General features: G+C 38.6%; 2 protein-coding genes across 2 annotated transcripts; both read left to right on the top strand.

Moving 5' to 3' along the window:
* The first annotated feature begins 2,311 nt into the window (after window positions 1-2,311).
* On the top strand, window positions 2,312-5,703 carry LOC111797020 (FT-interacting protein 1-like). Its single transcript, XM_023679869.1, has one exon. The coding sequence runs from the start codon at window positions 2,639-2,641 to the stop codon at window positions 5,618-5,620; it is 2,982 nt and encodes a 993-aa protein (XP_023535637.1). The 5' UTR covers window positions 2,312-2,638; the 3' UTR covers window positions 5,621-5,703.
* Window positions 5,704-9,069: 3,366 nt separating this feature from the next.
* On the top strand, window positions 9,070-20,541 carry LOC111796824 (ran-binding protein M homolog). The gene is made up of 10 exons (XM_023679590.1): window positions 9,070-9,609; window positions 11,262-11,408; window positions 11,500-11,586; window positions 12,997-13,042; window positions 16,267-16,343; window positions 16,973-17,135; window positions 18,047-18,115; window positions 19,176-19,235; window positions 19,335-19,421; window positions 19,914-20,541. The coding sequence occupies exons 1-10, from the start codon at window positions 9,236-9,238 to the stop codon at window positions 20,184-20,186; spliced, it is 1,383 nt and encodes a 460-aa protein (XP_023535358.1). The 5' UTR covers window positions 9,070-9,235; the 3' UTR covers window positions 20,187-20,541.
* The last annotated feature ends 802 nt before the right edge of the window (window positions 20,542-21,343 follow it).

The following is a 21,343-nucleotide window of genomic DNA, read 5'->3' as shown; positions in this document are numbered from 1 at the left end:
TGAGTATAACTCAGCGATAATTGACATATACTCTTTTTCTTATGCTCAAAGATTTAAATCTTCATGTATCATTTTCAATTCCTCGGGCTTTTTGTTTGAGCAGGGGGGCTCCGAGTCTTGTGCCAATAGTCTAGGGGCTCTGAGTCTTGTGCCAATAGTCTCCTTTTTTGTCCCACCGAATAAAGATTGAATCCTTGTCTTCGTTTTTATCTAGGGAGGCAGCCGAAACTCTTTTTTCTTGAAACCAAAGGACGAGCAACAATACTAGGGTGTAACAACCCAGATTCACCGCTAGCAGATATTGTCCTCTTTGGGCTTTCCTTTACGGGCTTCCCCTCACGGCTTTAAAACATGTCTGCTAGGGGGAAGGTTTCCACACCCTTATAAAGGGTGTTTTGTTCTCCTCCCCAACAATGTGGGACATCACAATCCACCCCCCTTTGGGGGCCAGCGTCCTTGCTAGCACTCGTTCCTTTCTCCGATGTCTAGGTCCATGCTAGCACTCGTTCCAGTGTCTACCCCCTTCGAGGAACAACGAGAAGGCTGGCACATCGTCCGATGTCTGGCTCTGATATCATTTGTAACGACCCAGATCCTATTGTCCTCTTTGGACTTTCCCTTTCGAACTTTCCCTTTCGGGCTTCTCCTGAAGGCTTTAAAACGCGTCTGCTAGGGGAAGGTTTTCACACCCTTATAAAGGGTGTTTTGTTCTCCTCTCCAACTAATGTGGAACATCGCACCGGATGATGAGCTTGAGGATCATGTATCTCACGGGCAAAGGAGTCTGGTTGTATTAAAAGGAAAAAATTGATCATAAAAATATATAGTAGAAGTTTGAATGAGATAGAATTTAAAGTAAGTAGATAAATGAATGTTTGTAGCGCAATTAAATAAATTGAATAGCAAAATTATTGATTCGATTGGGACATGTATATCATACTCAAAGAAATGAAAGGCCAATAATGTAACCTATAAAGTAACCTATAAAGTGTATATAACATAGTGGGTCACGAAATAGAATTGCATGCAATCATAATTTATTGTGGAGCCTATTTTTTCGTAACTATTCTTTGGGCTTTCCTTTTCGAGTAAGGTTGGATACATAGTACTTGTCTACGTATCCTAAGTCTGACTACAGGCTAGCGTATGATCACCCTGTCGAAAATCAATGGAAAAAGAACGACAGTGTGTATCATATCATGAGATATGCATCAATACAAAACATATGAGAAATTATCTCGTGCTCGTGACATCAACATACACGAGGTCCCATAATTTCATATCACGGTACATGGTTATGATGTATATCATACTTCCATTCTTTTCATAACATAATTTTTATATGAGACATGAGTAAATATACATTACATATATTTTATTATTATCATATATGACTCAACGATGTCTCATAAACGCAACATGAACATAATATCATAACATACATGAGTTGGCACACGGAAAGTACATGCATCACATACATTCATAATATGACATAATTATAACATATCATATTATAATATACAAATGTTCGTGTCATTCACAACATTTGAGTCATCCAACCAAACTTGAAGTCCACTTACTTGTGGGCCCAGAATCGATAGGAAATGGTAGTTTCTAAATGCATAATATCATTTAGCTTTTACGAGTCTCGATTATAATTTTTAAAAATATTAAAATTTGTTGTTGGTTGCTTTATAAGAGGCAAAACCATATGCAAAAAAGGAATTTGATGCAAAGCAAACCAAAAAAAGAAAATACTCGAAGGATATTCTATTTTCTTTTTCTCTCTTCCTTTTCCTTTTGGGTAAAGGAATGAACCTTTAATGAATATTTCTTATCATAAATTTGCTAAATTAATAAAAAAATAACTTTATAAAATATTTTTAAATTTTTAAATTTCAATATTATCTTTTTAATTAAAAAAAAAATCTAAAAACCATGCATGAGACTTTCCTTTCGTACGACTCCTAAGCTAAGTGATAAAAAAAAAGAATTACTCATACCTTCCTCACGAAGTATAAGACTAAATCCATTCCTCATGTGGATGTAAATGTATAACGCGTCTCTAGGGGAAGGTTTCCACACTCTTATAAATGGTGGTTTGTTCTCCTCTCCAACTAAGGTGGGACATCACAAAATGACGATCAACTTAGGGTGATCCTTTTGTCGACGATGCTGCTCCTATTACACTCGTAGTCTCTAAAGGGTGATCCATCTAAGGATAAAATCGTAGTAGAAATATTAATTAGAAAAATACGTATAAAACCATTATTTTGATCTAACCCCACCATGAATTATTATCACTACGCACCTGTTCACATGGGGGTATGTAGTAAGCCCCAGAAGAAGGCTTCTTCACAAACAGTATCAACGCACAAGAATCTGTCTCCATCGCACTCCACTTTGCCGCAACCAGACACACAAACGAACAAATTCTCTCCTCCCCTCTCCCTCTCCCTCTCCCTCTCCCTCTCTAAAACCATCTGGGTATCTCTCTTCATACTCCCACTCCCCCTGATGAGCTTCTCATTCTCATCGTCGCCGATTCCTTTTCCCGCCGCCGCCGCTGCCGTCGTTTCTCTCCTCCTCCTTACTACTCTCACTCTTCCTTCTTCATACTCCTCTGTTTCAGATTCCGATGACCAAGCTCGTTGTACAAATCCTCGACGCCGGCGACCTTATGCCCAAGGACGGCGACTCTGCCAACCCCTTTGTCGAGGTCGACTTTGGCAACCAGAAACAGAGGACTCGTACCATACACACCGATCTCAATCCTTCCTGGAATGAGAATCTCGTTTTCAACATCACCGACCCTCGACAATTCCCCAACACCACCATCGATGTCGTGGTTTATAACGACAGGAAATCCGGCCACCGCCGGGATTTTCTCGGCCGTGTCAGAATCTCCGGCATGTCGGTGCCCCGTTCTGAACAGGACGCTAACATCCAGAGATACCCACTTGATAAACGTGGTCTTTTCTCTCATATCAAAGGCGATATTGGGTTTCGAATGTATCTGACTCACGATGATGATTCGACGCCGCCGCCACAAACTGCCGATTTCGAAACTCCCCTGCAAGAAATCAACCCCAACATATTCGATCAGGAGGAATTACAAGTGCCCAAGAAGAAGGAAAAGGACGTCAAGACCTTCCACTCCATAGGGGCAGCCCCGGCTGCGACTGCGGCGTCGGTGGCTCCTCCACCGACAGAATTCAAGTGGCCACAGCCAATGGCGACGCGGATGGACTTCGCTCAAGCAGGCCCATCTCCAGCAACAGTAATGCATTTACCAGCTCCAAAGCAAAATCCAGAGTACGCATTGGTGGAGACCAGCCCGCCATTAGCAGCACGATTGCGGTACGGCTACAGAGGGAAAGACAAGATCATCAGCACCTACGACATGGTGGAGCAAATGCATTTTCTATATGTAAACGTGGTTAAAGCTAAAGACCTCCCTGTAATGGATGTTTCCGGGAGTTTAGACCCATATGTGGAAGTGAAAGTAGGGAACTACAAAGGAGTCACAAAGCACTTGGAGAAGAATCAAAACCCAGTTTGGAAGCAGATTTTCGCGTTTGCAAAAGAGACATTACAAGCAAGCTTACTGGAAGTAACGGTGAAAGACAAGGATTTGGGGAAGGATGATTTTGTGGGGAGGGTTTTCTTTGATATCCCCGAGGCTCCATTGAGAGTACCTCCAGATAGTCCATTGGCTCCTCAATGGTACAAATTAGTGGACAAGAAAGGCATCAAAGCAAAGGGGGAAGTGATGCTTGCGGTTTGGATGGGTACTCAGGCTGATGAGTTTTTCTCTGATGCTTGGCATTCTGATGCTCATAGGGTCAGCCATGGCAACCTTGCTAACACAAGATCAAAGGTCTATTTCTCTCCTAAACTATACTATCTAAGAGCCCAAGTGATCGAAGCTCAAGATCTCATCCCATCAGACAAGTCCAAACCACCAGATACATACGTAAGAGTACAATTTTGCAATCAGGGGAAAGTAACCAAACCTTCACAGATGCGAGTGATCAACCCAGTTTGGAACGAGGAGCTGATGTTTGTAGCGCCCGAGCCATTTGAAGATTTCATCATCATCACTGTTGAAGACAAAGGAACGGGGGAGATTCTTGGGAGAGTGATCGTCCCATCACGAGAAGTTCCACAGAGAATCGAGTCCACGAAGCTCCCTGACGCCCGCTGGTACAATCTCCATCGCCCATTCATCGCTCAATTAGAAGAAACAGAGAAAAAGAAGGAGAAATTCTCCAGCAAGATCCATGTCCGTCTCTGGATCGACGCAGGCTACCATGTTCTTGACGAATCAACTCATTTCAGCAGCGACCTTCAACCATCCTCCAAAATCCTGAGAAAAGACAGCATCGGAGTACTGGAGTTAGGGATTTTGAGCGCTCGAAATCTGCTTCCAATGAAGAGCAAAGAAGGAAAAACCACAGATGCTTACTGTGTGGCCAAATACGGCAACAAATGGGTACGAACCAGAACTCTTCTGGAAACCCTCGCCCCTCGCTGGAACGAACAGTACACCTGGGAAGTCTACGATCCCTGCACTGTAATCACAATCGGAGTATTCGACAACGCCCACACAAATGGAAGCAAAGAGGACGCAAAAGACCAGAGAATCGGTAAAGTAAGGATTCGGTTATCCACATTAGAGATAGACAAAGTGTATACGCATTATTACCCCTTGTTGGTTCTTCAGCCCTCTGGCTTGAAAAAGCACGGCGAGCTTCAATTGGCTCTGAGATTCACCTGCACGGCCTGGGCCAACATGCTGACACAGTACGGGAAGCCATTACTGCCTAAAATGCACTACCTACAGCCAATCCCTGTCCGACACATGGATCTACTCCGCTTCCACGCGATGAACATTGTAGCGACTAGGCTGTCCCGTGCTGAACCACCACTGCGGCGAGAGGCAGTGGAGTACATGCTCGATGTCGATTACCACATGTTTAGCCTTAGAAGAAGCAAAGCGAATTTCAATCGGATAATGTTGCTTCTCTCGGGAATCACCGCGATTTACCGATGGTTCAACGATGTATGCATTTGGAAAAACCCTATCACAACCTGCCTCGTCCATGTGCTGTTCTTCATTCTCGTTTGCTACCCCGAATTAATCCTCCCGACGGTTTTCCTTTACCTGTTCGTGATTGGAATTTGGAATTACCGATTCCGGCCGATGAATCCGCCGCACATGGACGCGAGATTGTCGCAGGCTGAGCACGCTCTCCCAGACGAGCTAGAGGAAGAGTTCGACAACTTCCCGACGACAAAGCATATCGACACGGTGAGGATGAGGTACGACCGATTAAGGAGCGTAGCCGGAAAAGTGCAGACAGTGGTAGGAGATTTGGCGACGCAAGGGGAAAGGGCTCAAGCGATTCTCGGGTGGAGGGATCCGAGGGCTACGGCATTGTTCATCATCTTCTCGTTGATGTGGGCGGTTTTCATCTACGTCACGCCGTTTCAAGTGGTGGCGATTCTGATCGGACTGTATTTGCTCCGGCACCCGAGATTGAGGAGGAAGTTGCCGTCCGTTCCGGTCAATTTCTTCAAGCGACTGCCATCAAAGGCGGATATGATGTTATTATGATGAGAATCAGAGTTTTATTTATTTTATTTCCTATTTTAATTATTTAATTATTATGAACCAAATATATTTCAATAATTGGAGTGTTCCAAGTGCACTCTTTGTTCGATACTTTAGCCACTTTTGACTATGCCTTCGAGGCTCACAATATTTGTTCGACATTTGAGGATTCTATTGACAGTCTGTGAGATTTTCGTCGAAGGACCTTTTTATGCACATCCTTTTAGTAGTTCCCTCCAAACTCCGGTCTTCTGTCGAGTCCTTCCGCCCCAAAAAAGGATGGTTCCTTGTTGGTACGAGCTTTTCTTGTTCTCGTCTACCGTGGGATTGAATTGTTTTCCTAATGTTGTAAGGGACTCCCGAGCATATTCATTCTCTACCCTGTCTACTAAGAAAGAGAAGTTAGTGAGAGACGTGGCTTGGATCTAACAGAGTGATCGAAAGCTTGGTACGTCACAGGACATATGGTCGGGTAGGACGACTTTTCTTAAGACTGGAATGCTACCCAATCTTTACACACATGATAGTAAAGTCAATGCTTCGATTTTAAAGGACTATGACCTAAGTGCCGAAAATTAATTAATTGGACTTGATTTCATGGCTTTCTTGGCTAATGCCATCATCTGTACTGAGGGCCCTTGCCTNTTCATTCTCTACCCTGTCTACTAAGAAAGAGAAGTTAGTGAGAGACGTGGCTTGGATCTAACAGAGTGATCGAAAGCTTGGTACGTCACAGGACATATGGTCGGGTAGGACGACTTTTCTTAAGACTGGAATGCTACCCAATCTTTACACACATGATAGTAAAGCCAATGCTTCGATTTTAAAGGACTATGACCTAAGTGCCGAAAATTAATTAATTGGACTTGATTTCATGGCTTTCTCGGCTAATGCCATCATCTGTACTTAGGGCCCTTGCCCTATTTAGAAAAATGTTAGACGTAAGACGAGTGATTAAAAATATTAAGTGACTCCACCGTTGGAGTCGAGAAATGCAATCACATGCAACATGGTTTCTTTTTATGACTATTCCTTAGACTCTACTTTCGTTTTTAGGTATGGTTGGATGCATAGTACTTCTCTATGCACGTTCGTATACGTACTGTTATGATAAGATAAGAAATCAATACAAGGGGAATAAAATTCGGATTACCTTGTTGATCGAATATCTCAAGGCAAGAACATTGTTTGAGATTCGAATCACTCCACAAGCAAGATCGATCATGTCTAGCTTGAATGATTCTTGTTGATCAAACATCTCAACGCAAGAACACTTGTTTGAGATTCGAATCACTCCACAAACAAGATTGATCATGTTGAGCTTGAATGATTCTACATGCAACATAAACTACATATAATTGCAAAGAAACTTAGTCATTGGCTAAGAAAGCACAAATGCTCATTTTACTACATTTTTCAAGTCTCTCACAAATACAACATACATGGCTTTATATAGCCTCAAAATGGAACTGTTAAAGGCATTCCAAGAGTTGTAACATTCATACTAAATGACCATAACCATAATTAACCTATGTAATCCACCCAAAATTTATAACATGAAACTTCATTCTTCTTCAATGTGGCATGAATTGAAATATCTTTTGATAATTTCAACAATATTTTCTTCACATCTTCATTGAAGCATATTGTATGATTGATGTCTGTTGGTTCATATCATGTTAGGTTATGGAGCCTGATGCTTATTTATAGTTTAGTCAACGGTTATACATAGTAAAACTATACGTACTGTTAGGTTATGGAGAGCCTAATGCTTATTTATAGCTTAGTCAACGTTAAATGACCTATAAAGTAAATTGTCGACCAATTGTCATAAATAGTAAATAACTATGTACAGTAAAATAGAGGTTATACCGTGTAGAGATTTATATCTGGTAAAGCTATATATATAGTAACTTGAAACTCCCAATCGAGACGTACTTACATGGTGCAATGGTGCAATGTATTAGTAAGTAGATGATCACATAAAAACACTAACAAATTGTAATATAGAATTATATCATGTAAAAGGGTTGTTCACAGCTTAGAGTAGCTCGCACACATGCTACATCTAAGGCGAGTCGAGTGTGCACCAAGGGCTTGGTTTGCAAGGTTTGGATTGCGCCTGCTGGTGATGGCTCGTAGTGCCGTCCGGTTCTTCGGTAGGCTTGGTTGCGCGCAAAGATTAGCTGGGGCGCACTGTCTGGTGGGTCGAGGATGTGTGGGCTCAGGCTTCGCTGGAGGTGGGCCATACTGTGGATGGACTCGTACGCAGCTTCGGCTTCGAAGTTAAGGTCCAGTCGGTTGGGCTTAATTAAGAGTTATTTGATATAATTTACACCAAACGGCCATGCATATTGTCTATTTTGTGCATAAGGATCATTTCCTAAATTAGTCGATGTGGAACTTTCATCCCACACATATGACTCAATAACTTGATCAACTCAGACCACCTAACCTATATTGAGCATAAGCTCTCATGGTTTTGATCATTAGACTACCTAACCCATATTGAGCACAAGCTCTTGATCAACTCAGACCACCTAACCCATATTGAGCATAAGCTCTCATGGTTTTGATCATTAGACTACCTAACCCATATTGAGCACAAGCTCTTGATCAACTCAGACCACCTAACCCATATTGAGCACAAGCTCTCATGGTTGATCCTCATGGTTTTGATCATTCCCTAAATTAGTCGATGTGAGACTTTCATCCAACACATATGACTCAATCCTAACCCATATTGTTTTGGGCTTCACGGATTGACATTTTTTATAGGGATAACAAATAGGGTTACAATTCAACCAAACTAAAAAATAGGCTTGCTTTGGGCTTTCCCTAAACGGAATTGATTGATTATAAACTCATGATCATTCTCTAAATTAGTCGATGTGGGACCTTCATCATCCAACACCTCCCCTCAAACAAAGTATGCGTCCCCCTTAATCGAGCCTCAACTCCTCAACTCTCCACAATGGTATGATATTGTCAACTTTGAGCATAAGCTCTCATGGCTTTACTTTGAGCTTTCCAAAAGGTCTCGTACCAACAGAGATAGTATTAATTGATTATAAATACATGATCATTCCCTAAATTAGTCGACGTGGGATTTAATCATCCAACAATAATATTTTACGCTTGTAATTGGTATGAATGATATCAATTATTTAATATTTAATTATTAATGTAATATATATATTATACAGATAAGTAATTTTTTTTAATTATATATACATAAGTAAAAAATTTTAAAATAATAAAAAAATACAACATCAAACTAGAAGGTTTTCTCAACTCAACTTGTGTATATTCTATTAATTTCATTGTATTTGTTCGTATCCACGTGGCAGGTCCACGTGGCAAAATGTTTGACTTTCTGACTCTAGGATGGTTGTACGGAACTAAACTCTGATTTAGGTAAGAAGAAAAAAAAAAAAAAAAAAAAAAAAAAATTAAAGATTCTTTTCTTTGTTGCTCCATTGCGGTTTCTCTTCCTTCTTCAATTTCCCGAAAGCCTCCATTGCCGTATCTTGAAATTTCAAGTATTCGACTTCGCCTCCAATCAATCGATTTCCGAAATGGTTACTGAATTCTAGGGGGAAGGAATTTTCCTTGAAGATGAACGATCGCATCAACAGTAGCAACAACGTGATTAACACCACTAATTCTACTACTCCTCAAGATCTCGGATTGCACTTCTTGGAAATGGTTCGATTTGGGCTATGCGACACGGACGACGACGAGTCTCCCACTGAGCTCAATACCATCAACAGTTCCGGAGGTTTCTTGTTCGTTGCCATCGATAAGCTTTCTATTAAGTATACGAATGTGAATCTTCACGGACACGATGTTGGTGTCATCCAAGCTAATAAGCCAGCTCCTGTTAAACGACTTGTCTACTACTTCGAGATTCATGTAAAAGACGCTGGGGCTAAAGGCCAGATTGCCATCGGCTTCACCACCGATAGGTTCAAGGTGCGGAGGCAGCCCGGGTAGGACGTACTTCCTCTATTTCTCTTTCTTTCTTGATTTGCTTTTCGGCTTTTCTGTGATTGCATTGATTATGTGGATTCTTTCTTTGTCACTCGGAAATGTTACGAATGTTTCTTTTTATTGGAATTGAATATAGTATCTGCAATTATCGAGCTTATCTTTATGATTCTTGAGTGGATTTTGTTAGATGAACACAACTCTCCACAATGGTATGATATTGTCTACTTTGAGCATAAGCTCTCATGGCTTTGCTTTGGGCTTCCCCAAAAGGCCTCTCATACCAATGGAGATAGTATTCTTTGATTATAAACCCATGATCATTCCCTAAATTAGCCGATGTGAGACTTTCATCCAACACCTACCCTCGAACAAAGTACGCTTCCCCTTAATCAAGGCTTGACTCCTTTAATTTGGAGTCTTAGTCATTTTTGACTATGCCTTCGAGGGCGGGAGGCTCGACTCCTTTTCTTTTCGGAGTCTTAGTCATTTTTTGACTATGCCTGCGTGGCTCACAATACTTTGTTCGAAATTTGAGGATTCTATTAACATGGCTAAGTTTAGGGCATGACTCTGATACTATGTTAGATGAACACAACTCTCGGCAATGGTATAATGTTGTCCACTTTGAGCATAAGCTCTCATGGCTTTGCTTTGGGCTTCCCCAAAAGGCCTCTCATACCAATGGAGATAGTATTCTTTGATTATAAACCCATGATCATTCCCTAAATTAGCCGATGTGAGACTTTCATCCAACACCTACCCTCGAACAAAGTACGCTTCCCCTTAATCAAGGCTTGACTCCTTTAATTTGGAGTCTTAGTCATTTTTGACTATGCCTTCGAGGGCGGGAGGCTCGACTCCTTTTCTTTTCGGAGTCTTAGTCATTTTTTGACTATGCCTGCGTGGCTCACAATACTTTGTTCGAAATTTGAGGATTCTATTAACATGGCTAAGTTTAGGGCATGACTCTGATACTATGTTAGATGAACACAACTCTCGGCAATGGTATAATGTTGTCCACTTTGAGCATAAGCTCTCATGGCTTTGCTTTGGGCTTCCCCAAAAGGCCTCTCATACCAATGGAGATAGTATTCTTTGATTATAAACCCATGATCATTCCCTAAATTAGCCGATGTGAGACTTTCATCCAACACCTACCCTCGAACAAAGTACGCTTCCCCTTAATCAAGGCTTGACTCCTTTAATTTGGAGTCTTAGTCATTTTTGACTATGCCTTCGAGGGCGGGAGGCTCGACTCCTTTTCTTTTCGGAGTCTTAGTCATTTTTTGACTATGCCTGCGTGGCTCACAATACTTTGTTCGAAATTTGAGGATTCTATTAACATGGCTAAGTTTAGGGCATGACTCTGATACTATGTTAGATGAACACAACTCTCGGCAATGGTATAATGTTGTCCACTTTGAGCATAAGCTCTCATGGCTTTGCTTTGGGCTTCCCCAAAAGGCCTCTCATACCAATGGAGATAGTATTCTTTGATTATAAACCCATGATCATTCCCTAAATTAGCCGATGTGGGACTTTCATCCAACAAAATTAACTTCGTTTAGCTCTTCTGCGTTTTCCGGAGATATCCCCTCCCCTTCTCATTGTAAGCTCTCAAATGCCCTGTGTTGTTAATTTGGACGAGTAGGTGGGAACCTAATAGCTGTGGATATCATGGAGATGACGGACTACTTTATCGTGGAGTAAGTAAGAAAGAACCTTTTGGTCCAACATATACATCTGGTGATACGGTTGGTGCTGGAATTAATTACGCCTCACGGGAACTCTTTTTCACGTAAGACATTCTTGCACTGTAATTTTTTAGTTGTAAGGTTTTTGTTAAAGGTTATCATCATGATACTTTGGTTCTTCTGTCGATGTACCAGAAAAAATGGGGTAGTTGTTGGAGCAGTAGAAAAGGACATAAAGGGTCCCTTGTTTCCTACGATTGCTGTTCACAGCCAAAACGAAGAGTATGCTCCTCATCAAACTTCTATTCCCTTGATACTTTGTTTGCATATACGTTGGTTACTCTGATAATTTAGTTAGGATTATATGTGTTAAGGTTTTATAGCAACCCAATGGATTTCTACTTGTGATGTAGTTAGTCCGGTCTTAAACTATATAAATGTAGTTGGAACCAGCTCGTGACGTATCTGATGTTGCTTTAGCGTAACAGAAGGCTTTCATTGCTTTTGTAATTCCTTCAAAGTAATCCTTTAATAATGTTTCTGGTGTAAAGTATTTGATACTTTTACAGCAATCTTTCCTGGTTTTCGGGTGGTAGTGTGCCCAAATTTTGAGGTCCATTCTCTTGGATGGAAATCTTAACATGTGAAGGCCCTTTATTTAAATTTTGTGGAGTGTTGACTGGTGCCAAATACCATGGTTAGAAAACAAAATTCACTTAGCTTAGTTGTTTATCTTTTACATTCTTTTGTAGATAAATGACGAGGAAGTTATAATTTATTGCTTATATCATGGGTACTACTGATTTGAGCATGGTTTGATCTCCTCCGTCTAATTTTATGTCATCAATGAAATTGTTTGTCATAAAAAAACATGATGGGTGCTACCAACTTGAGCATAGTTTAATGGTTAAGGTATTCACAGCCTTCTTTAGAAGTCGAGGTTCATTGTAGGTGCAATCCACTTGTAAGAAACAAGTCAAGCAAACGTCTTCACCTCCTTTGAAATGCAAACTTTCCATAGTTTTGTGAAGAAAGGAGGGAAAAGAGCATTTTTGAAATCATATTTGTTATTGGGATTGGTGGGATTTTGTTTCTTCTCTCCCTTGCTTATAGCGTTCTTTGGTTTGTGAGTGTTGTTTCTTGTTTTAAAAAGTTTTTTTTTTTGGTCAGAGGAACTGTTTATTTATTTACTTATTTTGATAAGTAATGATAACTTCTTGTTGAGTGTATGAAAAGTACAAAGTGGTGATACAAAAAGCACTACCCAAAATTAGGAGCTCACAAAAACTGCTCTAAGAGGAATTAATTTCAAAAGGTATAGCCTACAAAGTGAGCTTGGGCAAAGTACTCCAAGAGGACTCTGAATCAGCTCTTTGATGTTGACTCCATGGAGGGTTGAGGTCCTCAAAACTTCATTGGCCCTTTGCTTCTCTCTTTTGTAGGCCTCTAAAAAGTTTTTCAAGTTTTATCTTGTGATAAATAGTGATTGAAGTTTTAAGCATTTCCTCTTATATTGGCTTCTTTATTACGTTGTAAAGCCTTACTATATACAACTAGGTGATTATTGTGTTACTAGTATGTTTAGGATCCTTGTGCCATTGAACTGAATTTGTTCTGGTTTTTATGAAAGTTTTGTTTCATAATTTTTATGGATATCTTGATTAAGAGATACATTTTATTACAATTTGGCAGGGTGCAAGTCAACTTTGGACAGAAACCGTTTGTGTTTGATCTCAAGGTCAGTTTCTGGACTTCTGCCCCCTTAATTATCAGTTTCCCTCTGCAATAGTCTGAGGATCTTTTAGTCATTCTTGAGAAGCAGACAATTTGTCAATTTTTTTTTTTTCTCCCGATCATGGGTATTTGGGTTGATCTTTGTAGGAGGAACCACTAATGGTCTATTATACTTCACCGGTTCAATTTTAGGTGCCAGAATGTGTATTTTCTGTCTAGGACCTGTTTTCACCTGCTAGTACAGAAAATAGTTAACCTTTTCTAGGAAGGAAAATCCTTTCTTCTTGCTGAGTTAAAAACCTTGCTATTTGTTAATTTAAGTTTCTTGAGACTGAAGATGTTCTTGCATTTTTAAGCTTTTCCTACAATAATTTAAAGTTTGCCCTAGGGAGAATGACTAGGTGTATGTGCTGCTTTAACGGTTTTATTGAGGATGGCCCTTTATTTGATGCACCCATAGTTAATGGGAGATTTACTTTGTCCAATAGTAGGACCTGAAGTTGGATTGACAGGTTCTTATCGTAAACGGTGGATGGAAGTGTTTCTTAATCTGAGGCAATCTTTGGGGCCTAGAGTCAGTTTGGACCATTGGCCAATGTGTCTGGATTCAAGATCTGTAAGCTGTGGTTCTTGTTCTTTTAGGTACAAAAATTTGTGGTTGTCTTACCCTTCCTTTAATGCCTCCTTCCATTGTGGTAGCAAGTTGAGGTTTTGGGTAGAAGTCTGCCAGCTAAAAAAGCCCCTTGGGTGTTTGAAATCGTTGTGGGGAGAACCTTCTAAGTCTATTTGTCAATGCCTTGGCAATTATCTTATACACACGTCACAAGATCGATAGGTCTAAACTCTTTAACCTTCGTGGCCTTTTTCTTTATTGGAATAAGGAAAACAATAGTTTCATTCAAAGAGCTATCTAGGAGGTCTCTCTCATAAAATTCATTGGAGACTCTCCAAAGATCCTCCTTGATATGCACCCAGTTATCTTGGAAAAAACCATCGGAAACCCATCAGGGCCTAAAGCTTTGTTTCCGTCAAACCCAAACACCACTCTTCTAATTTCCTCGAGGAGAAAGCAGAGTCTAACAAACCTTTGTCAGTGAAAGAGATAGGACTCCTGTGCACCCCATCCCAGAATGGTCTAGGAACCACCACTGCATCATACAGAGACAGAAAAAAAAAAGAAAAAAAAAAGAAGAAGAAAGAACTTCCTCCTCAAACTCCCTGTTCCCTTTCAGCACCAAGTCAGCCTCATTCTCAGGAGAGCTAATAAAATATTTATTCATTCTACCAATAGAAATTCCGAAAATAAGTCATATTACAATCTCATTTACTCACCCATTTAACCTTCGTTTTCTATCCCTGATTCACACTTTCCTTTCTAACAATTTCCACAAACATGGCCTTTATGTCCAAACGCTCCTCCTTACAAGGCTCATTAAGCCTCCCCTCAAAATGGTGCAAGAATTAATCCTCTTACCTTACTTTGTATGGAAGCTTAGTCTGCCTCACTTGCTTTCTTTATTGCATAATGAGCATAAATGAAGTCAGTGAACTTCCTTCTAACTAGTTGTTGAAAGTAAACAAGCCACCTTTATTTCACAAATTTGTGGTCGAGTCAATAACATGCTCTAAGTCAGGAATCTTTGCCCTTCTCTATTGCATTTCCGCTGCTTGTGTTATTTTTGTGTCCATTCGTATCACAAAGCTGTTCTTTTACAGATTTGGTGGTATTGTTAATTTACATCTATCCCAATATGTCATTTTTAAAATCATTGCAATTGATGTATGATCTTGAAGAGAAGGAATAAATCTTCATAAATTGGGGTTTTATTATCCAATTAAGAATCGAACCTATTTATTGTTCTCCTTCAGCCAATCAAGTGCTTGAGCTTCCCGAATGCTTGTTGCTTAATTCTTAAGTTCCAAAAAAAAAAAAAAAAAACTTTTGATTCCAAAATTTTAACACCCCTTTGAGAGCCCACAACTTAATAAAGCAACAACCATCCTGTTATTGTCAGCCAACATGGCAGCATCATTTAGAATGTATTATTTGTCATAAAGGCACTTCCAAAGTCTCGTGGAAAAATATTTTAGTTGAACTTCCTTTATTACCCCAGTTGGTTTTTAGTGTAATAGGAGATGAGAGAGATGCTTACTTTTGGGAAGCATATGTGATTGGGGGATAGACCCCTCTACTCATTATATCCTCGGTTACATCAGTTGTCTTTGAAGAATCATTCAGTGACTTCAATTCTTTCTCAGTACGAGGTCCAACCTTCTCTTTCCTTGGGTTTTTTTGTTGTCCGTTGACCAATAGGAAAGCAAAAAAGTTTTGGCTTTGTTGGGTGACTTTCACCCTAGCCCTAATAGGAGAGATGCTTGACTTTGGAGTACTTGTTCGTCCAAAGGCTTTTCTTATAGTTCATTCTTGCAGTGTTTGGTCCATTCCTCCCTATCAAGCAGTTCAATTTTTTCCTTTGTGTGGAAGGTGAGGATTCCCAAGAAGATTAAGTTCTTTGTATGACATGTTTTGTATGGAAGATTTAAGACCTTTGATTGGGTCTCGGAAAGAGGGTTCATGTTGGTTGGGATCATCTTCTATGGAGATGTGATTATCCTAGTGCCGTTTGGAGTTGTTTCTTTGAGTGTTTGGTTTTTGCTTTACCAACTTTTAGGGCTGTAGAGATGATTGAGGATCTCCTTCTCCATTCTTCTTTTCGCGAGAAAGGTTCTTTTCTTTATTTATTTATTTATTTTTTTATTGTGCTATTTTGTGGGGTCTTTGAGGCGAGAAAAATAATTGAATCTTTAGGGTTGGGGAAAGTTTTTGAATGATGTTTGACCTTTGTTAGATTCTATGTTTCACAGGGGGTTTCGGTGTCAAAGACCTTTTTGTATAATTTGTCTTATTTTACTTGATTGGAGCCCTTTTGTATAATTTGATTCCTTTTAGTGGACTTCTTTTGTATGTTCTTGTATTCTTTTATTTTTTTTCCCAATAAAAGTACGGTTATTCATAAAAATATGAATAATTTGATGTATATTGTTTCTTCAATAGTGTACTCAGTAATGTGCCGGATTTTAGAAGTTACAGAAACAGGAATCATGCTCCCAAAAAATTCTTATGAGTTTAAATTGTTTGTTGCATAATACTTGTGATAGTAGTATCTAAACATTGAGATGGGAACCAAAATGCATATTGATATTTTTCCTGTGTTGCATTGTTCGTAGGCATGGGAAGCCCAAGAGAGGATGAAGCAACAAGCCACCATTGAGAAATTATCTTTGCCATCAAATGTCAGTTATAGGTAAAGAAAATTGCTTTTGCATATCCTTAAATCCTCTGATTGTCAGGTTTGACATTGTAGACTAACCATTTGACTATACAACATTTGGTTGAGGATTAGTTTTAGGAAACTCTTGAGTAGTTGACTGAAGGTCTATTAATAAATTGTAGCTAGTATCATGGCACCTTATAGTCTTTCTTTGAGCTTTCAACAATTGGCCAACTCTTGAGCACCGCTAAGAAAGAGAATCAGATTTCTCTGACAGTCGTATTTTACAATTTTTAAGATGATTTGTTATTTGATAAAATAACAGACGTTACAGAATTGGTGTTACATTGATAAAATCTATGAGATTGATTAAATATAATGATAACCTTCCATCATCCAAAAGCCACGTTTATTTATTTATTCATATACTTCCAGAAACCAACTGGCTAGCAAATACTGTTGATACTTGATATATATGTGTGTGTGTATGCATGGATGAATGTTGGAATAGACATTGACAGTACAGAAAGCAGCAGGATAGAGCTTGAATGAGGGACAAACTTGTAATTGTGCATATTCGTAGATTACTTATGTGCATACTTTGTTTCATGTCAGAACAGTGTACATGATCTGATTGCTGACACTTTGTTCTTTGTTATCAGAATAGTGCGCTCATACTTGGAACATTATGGTTATGAGGATACGCTCCGTGCATTTGATATGGCCTGCGAAAGCACTGTTCCTCCTATATATATTTCTCAGGAAACTGGCTCTGATGACCAAGATAACACGTATGCTCTGAACCAGAGAAAGACTTTAAGGCAGGTATGAATTATTTCACCATAGATTCCTGTGGATTAGGATTTGTGAATTTGCATTTGTTCATGTGGGGAGCTTTCCCTTGATTTATCTGCTTTTTTTTTTTTTTTTNTTTTTTTTTTTTTTTTTTTTTTTTTTTTTTTTTTTTTTTTTTTGTAAATTTGTGTAAAAACTGTTCAGAAATGTGACTTTATCACTTTATCACAATGTTTTCTTGCCCTCCTTTTTGAAGCACTGATGAATATTTTATTCGAAATAGAAAAGAATATTCTTTGATGCAAAAAGACAACTTACGGTCAATGGTAGATGATTTGTTGGGGATTTCAAAACCGAACCAAATTTACTTACATGCTTGTAACAAAGGACAAATTATCTCTTAAACTGGAACGGAAGAAATTCTTGTTAATTGAAAATAGAAAAAATCTCTTTGCCTTTGCCTACAATGCGTGGCCTTGTTTTTACAATGAGTCAGATTCCTTTTTTCCCATGATGGATGCGCATTGTAAATTTTATAATTGTTGAAATTAATGCTTTTGTAATTGCCGGTTGAATCCAATTTGTCAGCCCCTTTTATCTCGCTAGGTATAGGGTTTAGGTAGGTGCATTTCTTATCTTCGTTTTTCCCTTCTTTTGAATTCTTTCCTTTCTAATGAAATATTTTATCTTAAATAAAAAGTTAATGCGTGGCCTTTAACTGTTTATATGACAATCAGATTCAATTTAACTGTATAATACTTCTCAGCATAGTCCCTTTCTTCCACCCGTCACAGCACTTAATTTTGTGTTACAAGAAAACAATTGTAATAATTGTTACCTTTTGGAGAGAGGGTGGGAGCTGCTTGTAATTTAACGAGTTATGTCAATCTATCAGTTGGTATAGAACCTTGCTTTTGATCAGTTTCTTTCTGTTGATGAAGCTTATCAGGAAGGGGGAAATTGATGCTGCACTTGGAAAGCTCAATGAGTGGTATCCGCAGATTGTACAGGTGAGCCAACTGTGTTTAATTCAATTTTTCACGTTTGTTTTATCGTCTGAAAAACACACAATACACGAATATGTATAATTTCTAATGTAACACTAATCTTGGAAGTTTCTTGGAATGATTCTTTATTCAATAATATCTCAGTAGGGACCCCTAGTTAAAATGCTTCATTCCTGCCTTTGGCAACAGCTTAAGCCACGGTTAAACAATACACAATAACACAGTGACTTGACAAAACAAAAGTAAAACCTCCACAGTAAACTAGAGGCAGAGAGCGAGAGCCATAGTACCAAAACGAAGTGCGAGAGGCTAGACCGTGCTGCATCAATTCCCTCTGCCTAAAAACAACTCGTTCTTGAGTTAGGGAGTGAGAATATAGAGGAAGCACACAAACTTCCGCAGTTGATATTGGATTTAGGTGGGAGATTTGCGGGTGTTTCCACTTTACTAGGGTGTCTTTGTGTAATGCTTTTAATTGTGCGTTCTTTTACAAGTGCCCTTTATTTCTCCAAGTGTAAGCTGACAAAGGAGGAGTCCTTAGTGCAGCACAAAGAGAAAATAATTCAGAGTTCGGATTGTAGCTATGTGATACCAAGATTAATTTTTGTTTCAGACACATGAAATAAATCTCTTAACTAAGAGTCCTATTGCTACAGTGGATAAATGATGTACCAGTATGAAAAATGTATAACTTCAGTTCCATTTTTATCCATAATTTTCTTTTATCTGGAATTCAAACTTCAGGTTAGGTTCCCATGAACAACCGTGATGTTGTTATTTACCCCACGTTTACCATAATGGATTCGTGTGATTTTTAGGTGACAGTTTATATTTTCTTTTAATGTATTGATCTGTCTTATCTTTAATTTATATTCACTTGATAATGGTTTTTTCTTGTTTTTTCTGTTCTTTATTCTCTTCCATATTGCCAAATATATATCCAAGACTTTACTCTTTTTATCTAGTTTTTCAATTCCTTGTATCCTAGTTTGATCAAGTCTAGTACAATCTTCTTGCGAAGATATATTATTTATTGTCTTGATAACAAGTTTGCTTCGTGCAGGATGAAAAATCAGCTACTTCCTTGCTCCTTCATTGTCAAAAATTCATTCAATTAGTCAGGGTACTTTTTCGTTCTAAAAATATGTAAATGTCACACGTTTTCCAATCAAAATCCAATCTCTGGATTGTTTATGGGTTTCCTGCTGTTATTATACGATAGGTTGGAGCGCTAAAGGAAGCTGTTAATTTTGGAAGGAATCATTTAGCAAAGTTTTATGGTCTGCCTGGGTTTCAGGATCTTATTCAGGTACTGAGCTTTTTCTTCCATGTAGGAAATGTGGAATCATTTAGTACAAGTCGCAATACCTCATGTCCAAGTGTCGTTTACATGCTTGTTTATGCAAATATTTTTTAGGATCAAAGTGTTAATAGATCCTCCAAAGTGTTAAAATTAGAGGATCTGTTTGACAGAAAATTGAAAGTTTTGGGATGTAATAGATACTTTTAAAGTTTAGGGATATACTAGACTCAAACATGTAAATTTAGGGACCGAAACTTGTAACCTAACCTAATTACATTTATCAACGAAATTGTTTCCTTGTACATCTTAGAAAAAGAAGAGAACATTTAGGAATAATTTCAGGTCTCCTCATCATTGATGTTTTGGAAAGTTATCTACATGAGTTGTGTAAAATAACTTTGTTTAGTTTTCCATTTGCAACACAGATTTGTAGTGCATGTATTTCTGGCTATTCTCTCCATATGGATTAATTAGATCAGTTGAACTCCCTTTATCCAGGACACTGTTGCTTTACTGGCATATGAACGACCACAAGAGTCCCCTGTTGGTTATCTTCTCGAGGATAAACAGCGTGAAATTTTAGCCGACGCGGTGAACGCCATGGTCTTATCAACTAATCCCAATGTGAAAGATTTACAATGTTGCTTGCATCCATATCTCGAACGGCTACTCAGACAACTAACTGCTTGCTGCTTGGTAAGAAGGTCCTTGAATGGGGATCAAGGTGAAGCTTTTCAACTGCAGAGAGTGTTTGACAGCATAGAAAGGTAAGTGCTAATGCCTCCTAGAACAACACATTAACCTTTCCCCCATTGTGTCTGTGCCTGCAAATACTCCATATCTAATAAGGGGATCCAGTGGTGTATCATTTGTTTAGGAAATTGGGGTTCTCTCTGTGCATACCTTGTAAATTCGGGACTCTGCTTCGCATGAAATTTGTATCATCTATAAGCTTTGATTAGGTTTTAATGAAATTCTTATAATGCACATTTACCGCACCTTGTTACAAATCAAACAATTGCGAAGAGATTAGTGGGAAAAGTAGACAATGATGCTGTCATCTCTTATTAGTGCATAAAGCCCTCGAATTATTCACAGTGAATCAAAGAACAGTGATATTTTTACAGGGCTGTGGAGTTTGGTTTGTTTTTCTTTTCTAAGTGATCTGTATGAGATATAGCTTTTGCTTTTGAATCATGGTTTATCATATGTATCATATTTGATCCTTTATTATAGGTAAATATCGTGTATGATTAAGGATATTTAGCCTTTCATTACGGTTTACCATAAGTGGATATTTAACCTTCCATTACGGTTTACCATAGGTAGATATTTAGCATTTCATTATGGTTCACCATAGGTAGATATTTAGCATTTCATTACGGTTCACCATAGATATCATATTCGACCATTTATTCTAGGCAAATATCACATATGATATTTAGCCTTCCATTACGGTTTACCATATATATCACATCCGACCATTTATTATAGGCAAATATCTCATATGATATTTAGCTTTCCATTACGGTTTACATAGGTTTACCGTAGGTGGATATTTAACATTCTATTATGGTTTACCGTATGTATCCTATTCGACCCTTTAGTATAGGTAAATATGTTATATGATATTTAGCCTTCTATTACGGTTTACTATAGGTATCATTTTGCTATTTTATCCTAGGCAAATATCTTATATTTGCTCTTTCCATTTTCTCTTAATTTATTTGATTTTGTAAATGATTATAAATTGAGAATTTTCACCACCATTTAGGCGGTATAGTTTTAGCAAATATTGAATGAAACTTATTTCATTGATACTCTTCGGACCTTTCCGTGATCAGATGGGGTTTGCTCTTGGTTTTGTTTGAATCTTTTGGTTTCTTTTTCTTAGATTTGTGTTGCTTGTTCTTTTGATTTTTGCTTTT

Source organism: Cucurbita pepo, chromosome LG06 (genome assembly GCF_002806865.2).
Source record: "Cucurbita pepo subsp. pepo cultivar mu-cu-16 chromosome LG06, ASM280686v2, whole genome shotgun sequence".
Lineage (NCBI taxonomy): Eukaryota > Viridiplantae > Streptophyta > Magnoliopsida > Cucurbitales > Cucurbitaceae > Cucurbita > Cucurbita pepo.
Note: the sequence above shows the minus strand (reverse complement) of the source record. Positions and strands in the feature narration are given on the sequence as shown.